The sequence below is a fragment of the Erithacus rubecula genome (genome assembly GCF_903797595.1).
Source record: "Erithacus rubecula genome assembly, chromosome: 2".
Lineage (NCBI taxonomy): Eukaryota > Metazoa > Chordata > Aves > Passeriformes > Muscicapidae > Erithacus > Erithacus rubecula.
Window position 1 is genome coordinate 57,157,637 of NC_136685.1, and position 14,338 is coordinate 57,171,974.

The following is a 14,338-nucleotide window of genomic DNA, read 5'->3' on the forward strand; positions in this document are numbered from 1 at the left end:
TTCAATTTCTTTAGACAAAAAAAATTGTAAATGATATGACTATGACAAGGTCATAACTGGACAGAAAAGAAGATCTGAAACTGGAAAAATCATGCTTAGCAGTTGAATGTGAAGAAAAAACTCAATATGATGAGGAGGCATATTTCAGCTCTGTGGAATATCTTCCTTAAAAGTCTTTTTTTATTGGTAGGTGATTAGACATTGAAGGCATTTAGGTTTAATCAGTACGAAATAAACCTTCGCTACTCCTTCCTTTCTGGCCTCTTGCAGGCTGAGGCTTTGGTAGCTACCACAGTACAGGTACATGTGGTGACTCTGGACCAATCACTGCAGAAAAAGGTGTCCACTTCCATACATACCTATGGCAAAGGTCTGTGCCTAGGAGAGCTGCCTACTGATATTATTGTCTTTATTGTGGCATTACAAAGCCTTACTTTTGATAGAAAAAGTGATCTTAAACATTGGCTAAAATTTTGATTTCAAGTCTTTGCAGATTTTTAAGATAATGAATGTTGAGCTCAAAGAAAATTAAAAAAAGCTTTAACCAGAATTGTTCACTTCCCTATGTCGTTTGCTAGAGACAGCAAAGAGACATTATGGAAATTACTCTTAGTGTGTTGTGCTCATTTTAATTATCCTGAGTTAGCAGAAAGTGAGAAATAACTCTGATTTTGCTGCCTTATTGTTACAAGTTGGAAATTTGAGCTGTATGGCAGGAGAGAAAAAGTAACAGTATGTAAAGGAATGATCTAAATTGCTGATTAAGCTCTGCCCTCATTGCTGCTAGCCTGTATGTAAAAAGTCTGCTGGTAAACACTTTTTTTTTTTTTTTTTTTTTTTTTTTTTTTTTTTTTTTTTTTAAAGTAAAGTTATTCTCAGTTGATCATCTCTAATGTTCTTTACTTCAGGGTTTTGACTCCACTTTTACTTGTTCCTCTACAAAGAGCAGTAGTCCAAATAAGCAGTCTTCTGCTGTTTATAATATCTGACATTTATTAATGAGTCATCCTTGAATTACTTAAGTATGTCTTAGAAAGTTTTAGTTTTTTAGTGCTGGGATTGAATTCTTCAAGACAGTTTCAGTACATATGTTTTTATAGACATATCTATTGAAAAAATACATAATTTTTTCTTAATTTCAGCATTCCTTAAACAATACATGGATATATTTGCTGCTGGAATTTACTATAAAACATTTCTTATGTTTTCTGTGGTATTTACAAGCTAAAATCATATGGGCTTTCTATACTTGCAGTTCTGCTGTTACATTAAAATTATGCAATTGCTACTGTAAAAACATTGTTTAGCCTTTGTTTTAAAAGAATTGTATTGTTAGGAGCAGAACTAAATGTAACTATGTAGCTGTAGGAAACAATGGTTGTTCTACCTTGTAATTGTACACTACAATCAATAAACAGGATGCCACAAAGTTCAAACTGCAGGATTAGAACCCCACACAGAATAAGAAAACATTAAAAGCATTAGTAAATGCTTTCTGGCTAAGCTTTTTAGAAATGCCATGGTTGGTGTAACTTGTACTGCCAGCACACTTTAGCATTAGGTTATCCAAACCTCCTATGGGCAAGTCTGAGAAGTGTTACTTGAAGGTAATTCCCAAGACTTTGTTCTCCTTTCCTGATTAAAGCAGTTTGCTTTGAAGTCAACAGAGATTTATAGAGTGTCCCTCTGAGAGAAATAGCTGGCCTGTAAATTAAAGCTCCAATTGCTTTTTTCAATAAAATTGTTTTGAGGTTGTTTTTCTGGTGTTGTGCTAAGAGAGTCTGACACCATCATGCTTGACTAAGGGCAAGAGTCAGTCAAGCTCAACCAGAAGGAACTGCTTAGTAAACTAACTGCAGCTTCAAATTATCAGGCTAAAGTGAGTAACATGTGGTTTAAAATGATTCAAAAGTTCTCTTTCAACCTTTGAAATTTTTAAAACTTGAAAAGGAGATCCTTAAAAAACATATCTGTAAAAATTTAAGAAAAGTTCAACAGAAAATTTATTTCCATACTTTTTTTTTTGTTACAGTGTAAACTTTTAAAACAGTTGTAGAGGTTAAAAGGGCTGAAAATGCAAATGAAAGATGAGGTAGAATTAGTGAAGCACAGAGGAGAGAAACGAGTTAAAGTTCATTTAAAAATCATCCTTGAAAATGCACTGAAACGTTAAGTAGAAATGGGCAAGGTGCATATGTGAGGATGACTGGCAGCTGGGCATTCAAAAAAATAGTGGAGTTAGTATGAGGAAAATGGAGTGACGTCCTCTTACCTGAAGCTACAAGTTACTAATAACAGATCTATTTTCCTCTGTTCTCTGCCAACTGGAACACCAGCTCTCCCTCCAGACACTTGCATCTAGTTTCCTCTGCTGAGAGGAAGCAGGGAGCTGCTTGCTTGGATGGCAGCTTTCTTAAGGGCATTTGCCAGTATGACACTTGTTTGATCTATTGCATCTCTATTTGGACTTGTCTACAGTAGGAAAACAGCAAGCATACCTACTTTACCTTTCTTTTATGGGTGGAGGGGGAAAAAACAGGAGACTAAAAATTTATTCAATCCTGCTTTTCTCTCAGACTTGCAAACCTCGGTGTTCAAATCCACACAGGAAGTGTGCCCCATCATTGCAAACCCCAGATATAATTCATTGAAGTGTTGAGAAAGCAAGTGGGATTTAATCTGTAAAACTAATGTTTCTGGTATGAGTTTGATCAGTTGTGCAGAGCGCTGGAACTGCAGAAAGTTTGTGCTGTGCAGGAAGCTGATGCTTACTCTGCTGTGCAGCACAATGAGAAATCTCCAGCCTTTGGCATGTTAGGAGCAATACAAGTCACTGAACCTTGTGGGCCAAGGCCACCTTGCCCCAAAATAAACTAGTCTTTCTGCACTAATACCGTTTCAATTATACACTGTTTGTATATTGTCTTAATTAGACCATATAAATATAATCCAAGATGTTTTACTGTATTCATTCTGTAGCCTATTTCTCATTTTCAGATGACAGCTGGCTCCTGTTGAGATCAGGGATGTACTGTGCTGCTCTTCTCCTTTCTACTGCTGGAATTAAAAGGCTGCTAAAAAGCTTTGTTACCTCAACATTTTAAGCAGTAAAAATACTTCTTTAAATGTTTATTACAGACTTGCAAAAAGGAGGCTGAAAATGTGGGGAAAGGAGAACTGCTTAGTTTAAAATTCAGACTCTGCTTTTGAGGTCAAGGTTTTTTGCATGTATCTCTAAGTGTAAATCCTACCCCTCCTTCTTTGGTTTCTCCTTTATTGGAATATCTTCTATGCTTCCGGAAAAATATTCCTGAGAAGCAACTGAGTGGGAGTTGTGATCACTTTGAAACCAATTTCTAAACTTTTTAAACAAAGTTTCTGCAGTGTGGTATTCCATCCATTTTACTAGGGAAAACTAGGCTTGCTTCAATTTCACCTAGAAGGAAAGTTACCAGATCCTGGAGAACTGTTTGCAACTGCAGTATTGGAGTAAGCTTTTCAGAGGAGTACAAGATAAATAGTTACAGCAGTTACTCTTGTAGTACAATGAGTACCCTGTAAAACCTTCACAATAATTTGAACAGAGTTGTCTCTTCATATTTTACTTACTCTTAATTCCCACAGGAATAAAAAAAAAAGCCAACAAAAAACCCAAAAGCCCCAAACAAAACCTAAAAGAGAAACGGAGGCCTTGTCCTTCCTGGTAAGTATAGTGTGCTTCTCCTGAATCTTCTTGAAGAGGGACTGCCAGAAGGTTGCACTGAGCTCTGCAGTTCACAGAGTTTCAGTGCTGCTCAGGTTAGAAGGGACCTGGGGAGCTTGTCTAGTCCAGCATCATCCTAACAGGATATTTACTCGTTTCCTGACTCTCTTGGTGGCCTGATACTGCAACAAGGGCAGTTGCTAGAGATGGGCTTTTTTCTTAAGTAAGCTTATTGAAGGGTAAAACAGGAGGAACTTCCAATTCCTTTTCTAAAGAGACCTAGTAACCTCTCTTGTTTCTGTAAGAATGGAGCTGTAGGATTCCAGTTTTCCCTCCAATGTTGGGCTTGTTTACTGAAACAATACTGTCATATCTTTACTGTATCAGGAGAATTGAAAGGAAAAAGCAGCAACTGAAGACAAACTTAAGCTTTCATCTTCAGTGCTCCTGAGATCCTTCAGGCTCTTCCTGGCTAAGGTGAGAGGTGGTTTTGGGTTTGAGGGGACAAAAATCTATGCCCTGGAAGTAAGTCCTGTTTGACAGAGCTGCTCCTACTGGGATTTCTCAGCTAAGCGAGGTGTTTGTGTTTCAGGGAGAGGCAAGTGCTCTGCTGGTCTGGCGTGGTGCTGGGGCAGGGGGAGTGCACCCTACCCTGGCAGTATACCCTGGGTAGTCAAACCAGCCTTAACGCCTGGTTTGGAGACTTTTTGGTGTTTGTTGAGTAGTAATATTGTGATTACCTATAACAATATTAATATAGTAAGTGCACTGGGGCTCCTGGCCGATTTGCATTACGATTGTCTGAGTTTTCTCCTTTCCTCTTGATAAATAGTACTGATTGCTTGTGAGCTTATCGAATTATGAATGTTTTTGACCTCCTACGCCTCGCTGATTGTTTTCCCCGTTGCCTTTTTTCAAGCCTGGATGCCGTTCCAGTTGCGCCGGCGGGCCTTGCTGCGGGGAGAGGGAGGCTCAGCGGCCCGGCCGTGAGGAGGCGAACGGTTCGGGGATCCGGAAACGGTGAAAACGGTGTCCCAAGCACTCTGGGCTTTGCCCGCCGGTGACGAAACGCAGCGGCGCTCAGCACCGCGCTCCCGTAACCCTTTCGTTCCCGCCCGTTCCAGGAGGAGGAGCAGCGGGAGCAGAGCGGGCGGGGCGGACGCGGCGCCGCCATCCCGGCAGCGCCCGTGCGGCGGGGCGGGCGCTGCCCGGCAGGGGGCGCTGTAGCCGCCTGCGCCGCTCCGGCGCTGCGCTGCGAGGAGCCCCCGCGTGTCCGCCATATTGGCGCCCGCGCCGCAGCCGCCGCGCGTTGTTCCTCCATCTCCTGCTGGCGCAGCCGCCCGGAGCCCAGCGCGGAAGGGAGGGAAGGAGGGAGGGAAGGGAGCGCCGGCGCCGCCGAGCGGGAAGCGGGGCGAGGAGGAGACGGAAACGAGCGGGGCCCGCGTCCCCCCGCGCCCGCCCCCTGCGCCACCCGCCATGGAGAGGAGGCCGGGCGGCCCCTGAGCGAGGAGCGCACGCACGCACGGACCGAGACTTGCCCCCGGCCCGGCCCGGCCCGGCCCGGCCGCCATCAGCGGAGAGAAGCCGCCCGGCTCCCGCCTCCGCCGCGACATGGAGGCTGTGAAAGCCTTTAACAGCGAGGTGTGTAACCGCCTGCCGGCGGCCTCCCCTCCTCGGGGCCGGGGAGCGGGCGGGGCCCCCGGGCCCGGCGCCTTCCGTGCCCCCCCTGCAGCGGGGAGGCTGCGGGAACTGGGGGAGCTCCGGGGGCCCAGGGACGCGGGGGCGCTGCCGCAGGCCGGTCCGGCGCTCCCCGCCCCGTCGGGCGGGAAAGGGCCGTTGTCGCCGTCCCTGGGAAGCGGGAGGGTGGAGAGGGTAATGGAGACGTCCCCCTCCCCCCCAGCCTCTTGCGCCGTGAGGCTGGGGGCGGCTGAAGGGGAAGAATAGATCTGGCGGCGGGCTGGAGGAAGAGGAGGACGCGTGAGGAGGCCGAGGAAGAGGAGGAGAAAGAGGTCTCTTCCCGGCGCCTGGCCTGCGGTGGGGCGTGTGATGCCCGGCCAACTTCACGCAGCGGCCGAGGAGGCTGCGCTGGGCGGCGGGGGGGGGGGGGTCCAGGCTCCCCGTGCCCTTCCCCGCCTTCCCTCGTCTCTCTTTCCACCCTCTTCCTCCTCGCTAATTACATGTGTATCCGAACCCCGCCAGCGCGCACTTTTAACACCTCGTGCAGCTAAGCTTTAAATCTGGGGAAAGAGATACAAAGGCATTGGAGGTTCGCCTCCGTGTTTGAGAGCAGTATATTCGTAGTGGTCAGGATGGAAGCAGACATTCCATACATGCTGCATAGAGCTCAGATCCTGCATTGAAGCGGGCTATGGCACCCAAGAACACATGCATACATATAGGCTGAGGTGTTCGTACTGCACCTGGCCTCTCTTTTGTGCTGAAAGCTAATGTTTATTTTATTGGGAGATGCTCTTGTGGCAGCTCTGCTTTGTTGCTCTCATTGTGAGAGTATAATTTGTATTTTGAAGTTAACGTACGAGCATGAAAAACAAATATATAAATATGTATTTTACGGAGTCCCACATTTTACAAAGTAGTTTTTAACTTATATTGACCCTAGTAAGTATCAGCTCTTGTTACAATGTATATTTCTACAGACTGCTCACATACTGAACCTCCCCGTTGCCCTCTCACTAGCGCCAGCAGGGATGTAGTACGATTTTAATAGTTTTAAGTAATGCGGTTTCATTTGACCTGTGATGGAACAGTGTGGCAACCATGTTGTTGTTTCTACAAGCACACTAAGACAGATTTTTAAAATGAGCAGATACTCTCCAGTAACTCAGCAGCAGTTCTGCAGCCCTAACTGAAGTGCAATTCTAGGTGTTGCACTTCATGCAATTTGAATTCTTAAGTAGAAAAAAGCACATTGTGGCCAGTAGAAGCAAAATGAACGCTATAAACTTTTATTTCTATTTTATTATTTGATTGGCATATGTGCTGTATTGTTATGCAGGGAAAAGGAAGAATCTGGTCACAAGAACAGAAGAATGTAAGTTGTTCAGAGCATTTTCCTTCTATATACCTATCAGTAGGAGCAGAAGTCTTCTTCTCCATGTTGAAAAACAGCTTTTGACTGATTTACTGAGCACTTGGGTATAAGTACTGTCAAAATAAGCCTGAAACTTTAGGTGGTAGCCATGCTGAAGAGGTTTAGATTATGCCTTAAATTTTCTAAATGCTTAAAAAATGATGGACAGTAGGTTGTTGGAAAAGAAGGTGCAGAAGATCGGACAGTGTAATTTTAACCAATTTATCTGCTATAATATAAACAGACAGCATCTCTGATTTAACCTCTGTCTGTATTTGAATGCTGGGCTACAAAGATGGGAAGGTTTTAAAGATGCCATGACTAAATAAACCCTGAATGTGGAAGTAAAAGGTACCAGGCTTGGTACAGTTAAGAATCCCAAGTGCATTGTATGCTACTCTTAGCATCTCTGTTCCCAGTGCAGAACTGGACTTTAATTTAACTTTCTGTCATTTTCTCTGGTTGAACTTACCTTTACACACTTTGCAATTTAGAACTGTGAAATGATCACTAAATATTTGAATTAGCTAAAGTGTATGAGTCTATATATTGTTGTTCCTAAATGGTTTTGATTTACAAAATACTGGTACTTCACTTGTAAAATCCTGTTCTTTGTTTATATTCTGTTTTAAGGTCATGTTAAACTCTAGAGCTGACGTCTGAGTCCTGTTTTAGAGTTTTTTGGCTTAAAATAGATATAAATTAAGTTTAGCAACAGATGGGACAGAATAAATTGTGTAAAAATCTTTTACAATACTTTCTCTTATGCAGTTTGCATTCAGTTAATAATTTCACAACATTTTTTGTAGCTTACTGGTGAAAACCAGATGACACTTTAGAAGGAGCATGCTAATACATTTAAACACTCAAGTCTTCCAGTTGGGTATTTCTGGGATTGATTTTTTTGTTTGGCTTTTTAAAGGAAGGAGTTGTGGTTGGGCTCTACATGAAGCTGAAATAAAGGCAGCAATCCATCTAGGGAGTATAGCAAACTCCAGAATTGTATGTGAACTGAGCAATATCTTGTATTGTAACTAGCCTATATGGCATTCAGGATTGAAGTGCTTAGAATAGGCTTCTCATTAATTTGATTAGAAAAAAGAATTTCTACTTTATTTGAACAGTAACTACTGGAAATAATGGTAGCTATTGTGGAAAGCTATTCAATGTTTAGTGATGATATATAATGCTGTCTCTGCTGTACCTAGTTGTATGTGTAAAATTAGCCATAGCATTTCAGGTCTTGGGAAGGGTAAATTTAAAGCTGAGAAATAATCAAGCTCCTAAATAAAACATGCTTACATTGTTTTCATGTAATGGTTGACATTTTCCTATTTGATTAAAACTGCTTGGCAACTGAAAATTGGAATAATATACAACTGACTTAATGTAGTGTTGAGGTAATTGGCAATCTTTTGTACCAGAGTTTATCATTTGCTACAGCTGGCACCATGAAGGTTTACCACTGCAGAGCCATTTTCCTCCAAGCCTCCATTCAGACCCTGAATTTTTTCAGAAAAGTACAAAATCAGATTCAAGAGGTCTTGACAGAAGGAAATGCCTCAAGTGTTTCAAATTCTCTATATGTTCTATAAAATGTGTTTTGTTAAAGAGGAATTTAAATGGACTAGAGGCAAACGTGTGTCCTTACCGTTCTCAGATGACCATGACTTAACTGCAGATGTATATTAATAAAATTCAGTATTTGTTATATAGTCAGCTCAGTGTTAAAGTCTTGCTGTCGTCATCAACTCTAGCTGGCCATTGTCACATTGCTTTCAGGTACTGCACTTGAAGTTGGTTTTGAGTGCTATACTCCAAGAAGTTTTCTTGCAGTACTTGTCCTTTTTGCCGTGGCAAGCCAAATTATTTTTCACTGTACAATGTGAAGACTGTGTGGAAAAATAAGACTAATGGATGTTTTAATTCTAGAACATATTTAATTATTTTAAAATTTATTTCTATGTTAGCATGCAGAATAAATATGAATAGTTTTACAGTCACACAGTCACAGGATTGTAATTAATTTTAAGGGGAATGGAGATCGCAAATTCATTTTTCAGTACAACACAAACTGAGTATTTTAAGTTATGCTTTGTTTAGCTATATTAACTGCATCTCTAAGAATTCAATAATAGGGATCTTGAAAAAACAGAGTAAATTCAACTTAGATATTTATTTCTTTAAAAACTGCAATAGTAATTCACTGATCTGTTTCAATTAAACATAGCATTTCTAATAATTTAAAGTTTATCAGTGTCTTTACTCACATATAGGCAGGCACACATCTCATCGTGTATGAGCTTCATCAAGCATTGCTGTTCACGATTATTGATATTTTTGTTTTTTCATTCTCTTTAAAAACAAAGCAAAAATATCTTGCATAAGCTATGCATGCTTTGGTCAAATCATTGAATATTGTTTTCATTTTGAGTTGCTGAGGCTGGTAGCATCTTTGATTTCCAGCCATTTAGATGGTTAGTAATGGTAAAACCTATTTAGGAGAGTTAAATGGCATATCTAGATTTGGAATTTACATTGTTGAATCCAATACACAAATAGTTGTTATTATCCAGTCCCACAAATTTCAGCTGCATATTATGGAGAGACAGTTGAGAAAAAGACAATTGTATATTAAAAAAAGGTAAAATAGAATAAGGCAAAGCTGGTCCCTTAAAACTCAGGAGCAAGAAAGTCATGTGACTTCTGTTTCCTTTCAGAAATGGCTTGTTCACTTGAGCATGTCTTGTATGAAAAGCTCAGTTTCTTGTCTGTACCGTTGGATGCTGATACTTTATTAATGTATAAGAGAATTGAATACAAAACTAAGTGTCCTCACGGAGATGCTTGGAATATCTGACATCATAAAGTGCTGTAAGGTTAAGGCAGTGATTACTGTTTGTTTAAAGGGTGATGTGGGTTCCCATGCCTTTTCCCTTCTAGGGTGTGAGAGTCATAATTAAAACTTCTGCAGCATTGCTAGTTGATGTCCAGCTGTTCTTGACAATGAGAATGGTTGTCTTTGCATAGTTCATCATAAAGTGCACTGAGCTTTTGGTGTGCGTAATGCTTTTGAGTCAAGTAGGATGATAGATAAAGTGGCTGTTGCTGCTTTTGGATTCATTCTGAAATTGATCAGTGGTAGGGACATAGCAGACACTAATAATTTACTAGTAATGCTGTTGTCTCTGTACTTCATTTGCACTTCATTTTAGGTTGGCCAACTTTATCATGACAATTCTTTGGAAAGTATATTTTAAGAGTCAGTGAGGAACAATTCAGTGGTCTGCAATTTCATAAAAGTGACCCTTGGAAATAACCCACGTTTTAAATATCGGATATTGGAGTATAGGTGCATAAGAGTACAGAAGGCCAAACTAAATATTTTATTTCTGACTTCTTTATTTAAATGGCATATTCTAAATCAACGAGGCGGGCTTTTCATGAAAGTATGCCAGTTGATGCTAAAAAAGTTAAATGATATGCCTCATAAAGATGCTAAATAGAGATTGATGCTGAATAACTGGGGAAAAAAGGGATGCTTTATCAAATGAGCAGCCAGGGCTTTGATTAGTGCTAGTAGGTACTAGCAGTTATGTTAAAGAACAGTGAAAAGATACATAAGCTACTCCCTGTCAAGATATTTTTCTTGGGTTCTGCTGGATGTTTCATGTAGGCCGAAGCACCTGAAACATCTGCAGGGTTTTTTTTTTCCGAGCTGCTGTGACAATGACAAAACCTGTATCTGTTTTCTCTGTCACTATATTTTACTGGCCATAAAAAAGTGTACAACCTCTTTTGTTGTTTGAAGGATTCTGCAGCTGTGATAAGTTTAAAGCTTTCTTCTGTTTTGTTTGTCTGATGCCCCATTTTTGGTCTGATACTTGTAAATTTTATTGTAGCAAATTGGGATGCAAACTTCTAGTTTAATTTTGTCTTTTGTCAGAAGAAAAAGTGATATGTGCATTTGCATGCAGACATTCGTACATCTGAAAAGTTGTTTCTGTTTTTCAATCTTAACCTCTGGAGTGGATGTGAAAAATTTCTTTTGTTTTATTTTGCTGTATAATCCTGTAGTGTTTCTCAAAAAGGAACATGAATATTTATATGAATTCCCTTAAGATGCAACAAAATACGTAAGAATTGTTAGTTTCCTGTTTACTGTCAGGATCATTTGGAGCTATATCAGTGAAATATTTTACTTTGTTTTTACCCAGCAAGAGTTGAACTTTGCTGGCTCTCAGTGATTTTTTAAAGAGTAGGGAAAGAGAGTCCTTTTCCCTTCAAGATACGGTAAATATTAAATTGATGTTCACCTGATTAAATGTCTCCATGTATGCTGAATATATATTTGCAGTTTTAATATCACACTTTCGAAGACTGATCTGACCTTTGATTTTCATCAGCTACAGAGCTTTCACTTTTGGCCTTGTACAGACATGCTCATGCAAGTATGTGTTAAAGGCCCAAAATGTTCGGGTTTGGTTTTATTTTGTTGCATGTCTTGCTCAAGAACCTAATTTCTTTAGTGAAATAGTATAGGACAGATGTTGATAGGTTTTCAGAATTAGATACATAGACTCTAAATTTCTTCTTAAGCTGTGATCTAGATCAGATCCTTGAGAGCCTGGAGTAGTTGTATAGATCTCCAGTTTCTGCAGCCTCTCTGGAGTTGTAAGTGGATAGTTACAAGTATTGATCCTACTTGCTACTCATTTAGAGAGCTGTGAGTCATTTTGCAGTTTAAAACAAATGCCCTTCTGAGCTCCTATAACTTCACATCCTTTGATTGTCACCTGCTTACCAAGATTATACCTGGGGCTACATTCTTTCGCAGAGTACTTGAAATTATCTTAACAAGTCTTGTTTGAATTTGCCACTATTTTGAGTCGTGCCCCATCCTTGGAAGTATTTCAGGCCAAGTTGGATGGGACTTAGGGCAACCTGGGCTAGTAGAGAGTGTCCCTGCCCATAACAGGAGGTTGGAACTAGATGACCTTTAAATTCTCTTCAACTCAAACAATTCTATGACCAACAGTCTTTATTCCTATGGTAGATGTAGAAGTGGAGTTTGGTAAACCAGATGGCTTTCTTATGGGAAAAAAGCCATTTAGAAAAAAAGGGTTTGATAAGGCAGGTTTAAAAATGCTTTATGGTACTTAAGTTACTTTCATAATGATGTTTTTTAACTTAAGGAAGAGGGCTTCTATTTTTCTTGTCTGTATAATTGTTTCATTGTTTTACCTCTGGACAGCCACCAAAAAATTCATCCTGAGTGGCTCCTTCAGTCCTTGGTTATAGCCCACACTCATGGCCCCAGCAGCCACTGGTGTAACTCCATTGTGGGGCCCAGGGCAGAGGTGCATAATTGGCTGTTCATATATGCATCCAGAGTTTGGTGAGCTTGGCTTTGAAAGTTCAAAAACAAAGACAACTTTTGCAAAAAGTTCAGAACAATATTAGTCCTTCTTCCTGTTCATAACTTTTCATAAGTTGCACATACATTTCTGTTCTTTCATTTCTTTACTTCTTTGGAGCTGCTTTTCTGCAGTATTTCTCAGGGAGCACTGACAACAGTAGTAGTTAGGTAGGTAATTTTATTAACCTTATTCAGGAGCTGCTGCTTTAGGTAGGTAATTTTATTAACCTTATTCAGGAGCTGCTTCTGCATTTTAGGGTATGTGCTCTTTAAGGTGAAAACACAATATCCAGTTGCTGCTGTAGTAGTATTTTATATATATACACTACCTATTCTTGCCTTATGTACTGATCAAAAGGAGACATTTTCATTAATAGAATTTAAAATGAATTGTTAGCATTTAGAGGAAATAAGAAGAAATTAGTGCATTGTCACCATGATCCTTTCTATCAGATTTATCCCTTCCAGACATGCATGTTTCTTGGAATAATCTGCTGTTTCTGCTGTTAGGCTTTTGGGAAGTGAGGTGGCATTTGTACAAACGTGACTACTATGGGTATGCAACAACTTATCATTTTATTTCCACTTCTTTTTGCAAGAGTTTGCCTACATAACTTAGCTGGTTTTACTGGGTACGGTTTTTGATTGCATGATGTTCTTTTCTCCTGTCTTTGGATATATGAGTGGGTGGCTGATGCTTTGAATTCAGAAATATAATGCACGTGCTCAATTTACTAAACTACATGTGTGGAAGGTGAGGCTTGGCGCCTTTCTTCATATGTTTGCTGTTGATGGTTTTGAGGGTTGGCAGAGAGCATTCTGGTTCCCATTTAAAATGAAGGCACAAAAGAAGAGGTGCCCCAAAGAAGAGTGACAGAGCTGAGGTCCAGGAGGCAGTAGTAGCAAGGAATGGTGATTTGGGTGGATGGTGGCTGAGCAGTAAAACAGTGAAGGGTAACAACACCTGAGAAGTTAAAGCCACCTTTTTTCGTAGCCTTTAGCTTGTTTATTATAAGATACTGTTTGCAACAGTTTTGAAAGATTAAAGTAAATACTGCTTTATAAAAAATTGTAATAGCTGAACAAGGTGCACTGCCTTTATGCAAGGAAGTGAATAGCTGTCTTAAATATTTGAATTGGAATTTATTACTGAAATAGCATGAATTTTTGGGAAAGATAATTTAGAGGATCCATCATCTTGCGCAGTTCAGTCTAGGGCTCAGTGTTTTCAAATCATTAGTTTAGAGTTGAGTGGTAAGGGTTTTTTGCCTCCATCTTCAGTATTTATTAGTTACTTCCAAAAACTTAAGTAGAATTAATTATGTGCATTCTTTGCTTTCCATTCCTGTTATTCTATAGTTTGTTTTTTCTTGAAAGTGCAAAATACTAGTAACTGCTCTCATTATAAAACTCTTAGTTTAAAAATGTTGGCCTTGTGGCAGGACTTTATGAAGCTATCAGTGCATAATTTAGAAATTAGTACAATAGATAAAAATACAATTTTAATATATTGCTAAGAATGTGATATAATCATACTTATAAATGCTTTTGGCTTTTTCAGAGGGTAAGTCCAAAGAGCTTAGAATATATTATCCAGATTGTTGGAAGCTGGTGGAAAGATCAAATCAAAGTCTTTCAGACTACTGAATATTAACAACATATTATCTGTATATATTAACAAAACAAAGCTGGTTCACATGAAAAGGAGTAGCTTCGTTGAACGTTGATCTTCATAACTTGGTTACCAGATATGCAGTAGTAACCACTTGCTTCTTAATTTTCACAGGAGTGAAGTGGAGCACTTAAGCACTTAACAGGAAATAAAGACCATTTATATGACAACTATACGGGTTGAAGAAATCCAATCCAGTACAAACTGTGATTACTTTCTATTTTAAATTTGAATAATTAAGTTTCATTGTGATTGCAGGGGTTTTAAACTATATATATATCCAAGGACATACTTTGAAATCAACACAAGAAGACAGTTTTTGTCATGAGCTCTCAAAACAGTTGGCAGAGAAAATGTGTGAGTCTGATTTTCAAAATGTTTAAGATCTGTTCCTGTATTTCATATCTCAGAATTGTAGAGGTGTGATTGTAGTTAGACTTCTCTAAGCCTTTT

General features: G+C 39.8%; 1 protein-coding gene across 3 annotated transcripts in view; it reads left to right on the forward strand.

Annotated features, from left to right (window-relative positions):
* Positions 1-4,978: 4,978 nt before the first annotated feature.
* Positions 4,979-14,338, forward strand: part of SCAF8 (SR-related CTD associated factor 8) — a 145,764-nt gene continuing 136,404 nt past the window's right edge. For all 3 annotated transcript variants that reach the window (XM_079331130.1, XM_079331131.1, XM_079331132.1), the window contains exon 1: positions 4,979-5,344. In XM_079331130.1, the coding sequence (XP_079187256.1) occupies positions 5,315-5,344 (30 nt within the window). In that variant the 5' untranslated portion in view covers positions 4,979-5,314. The remainder of the gene's footprint in view (positions 5,345-14,338) is intronic.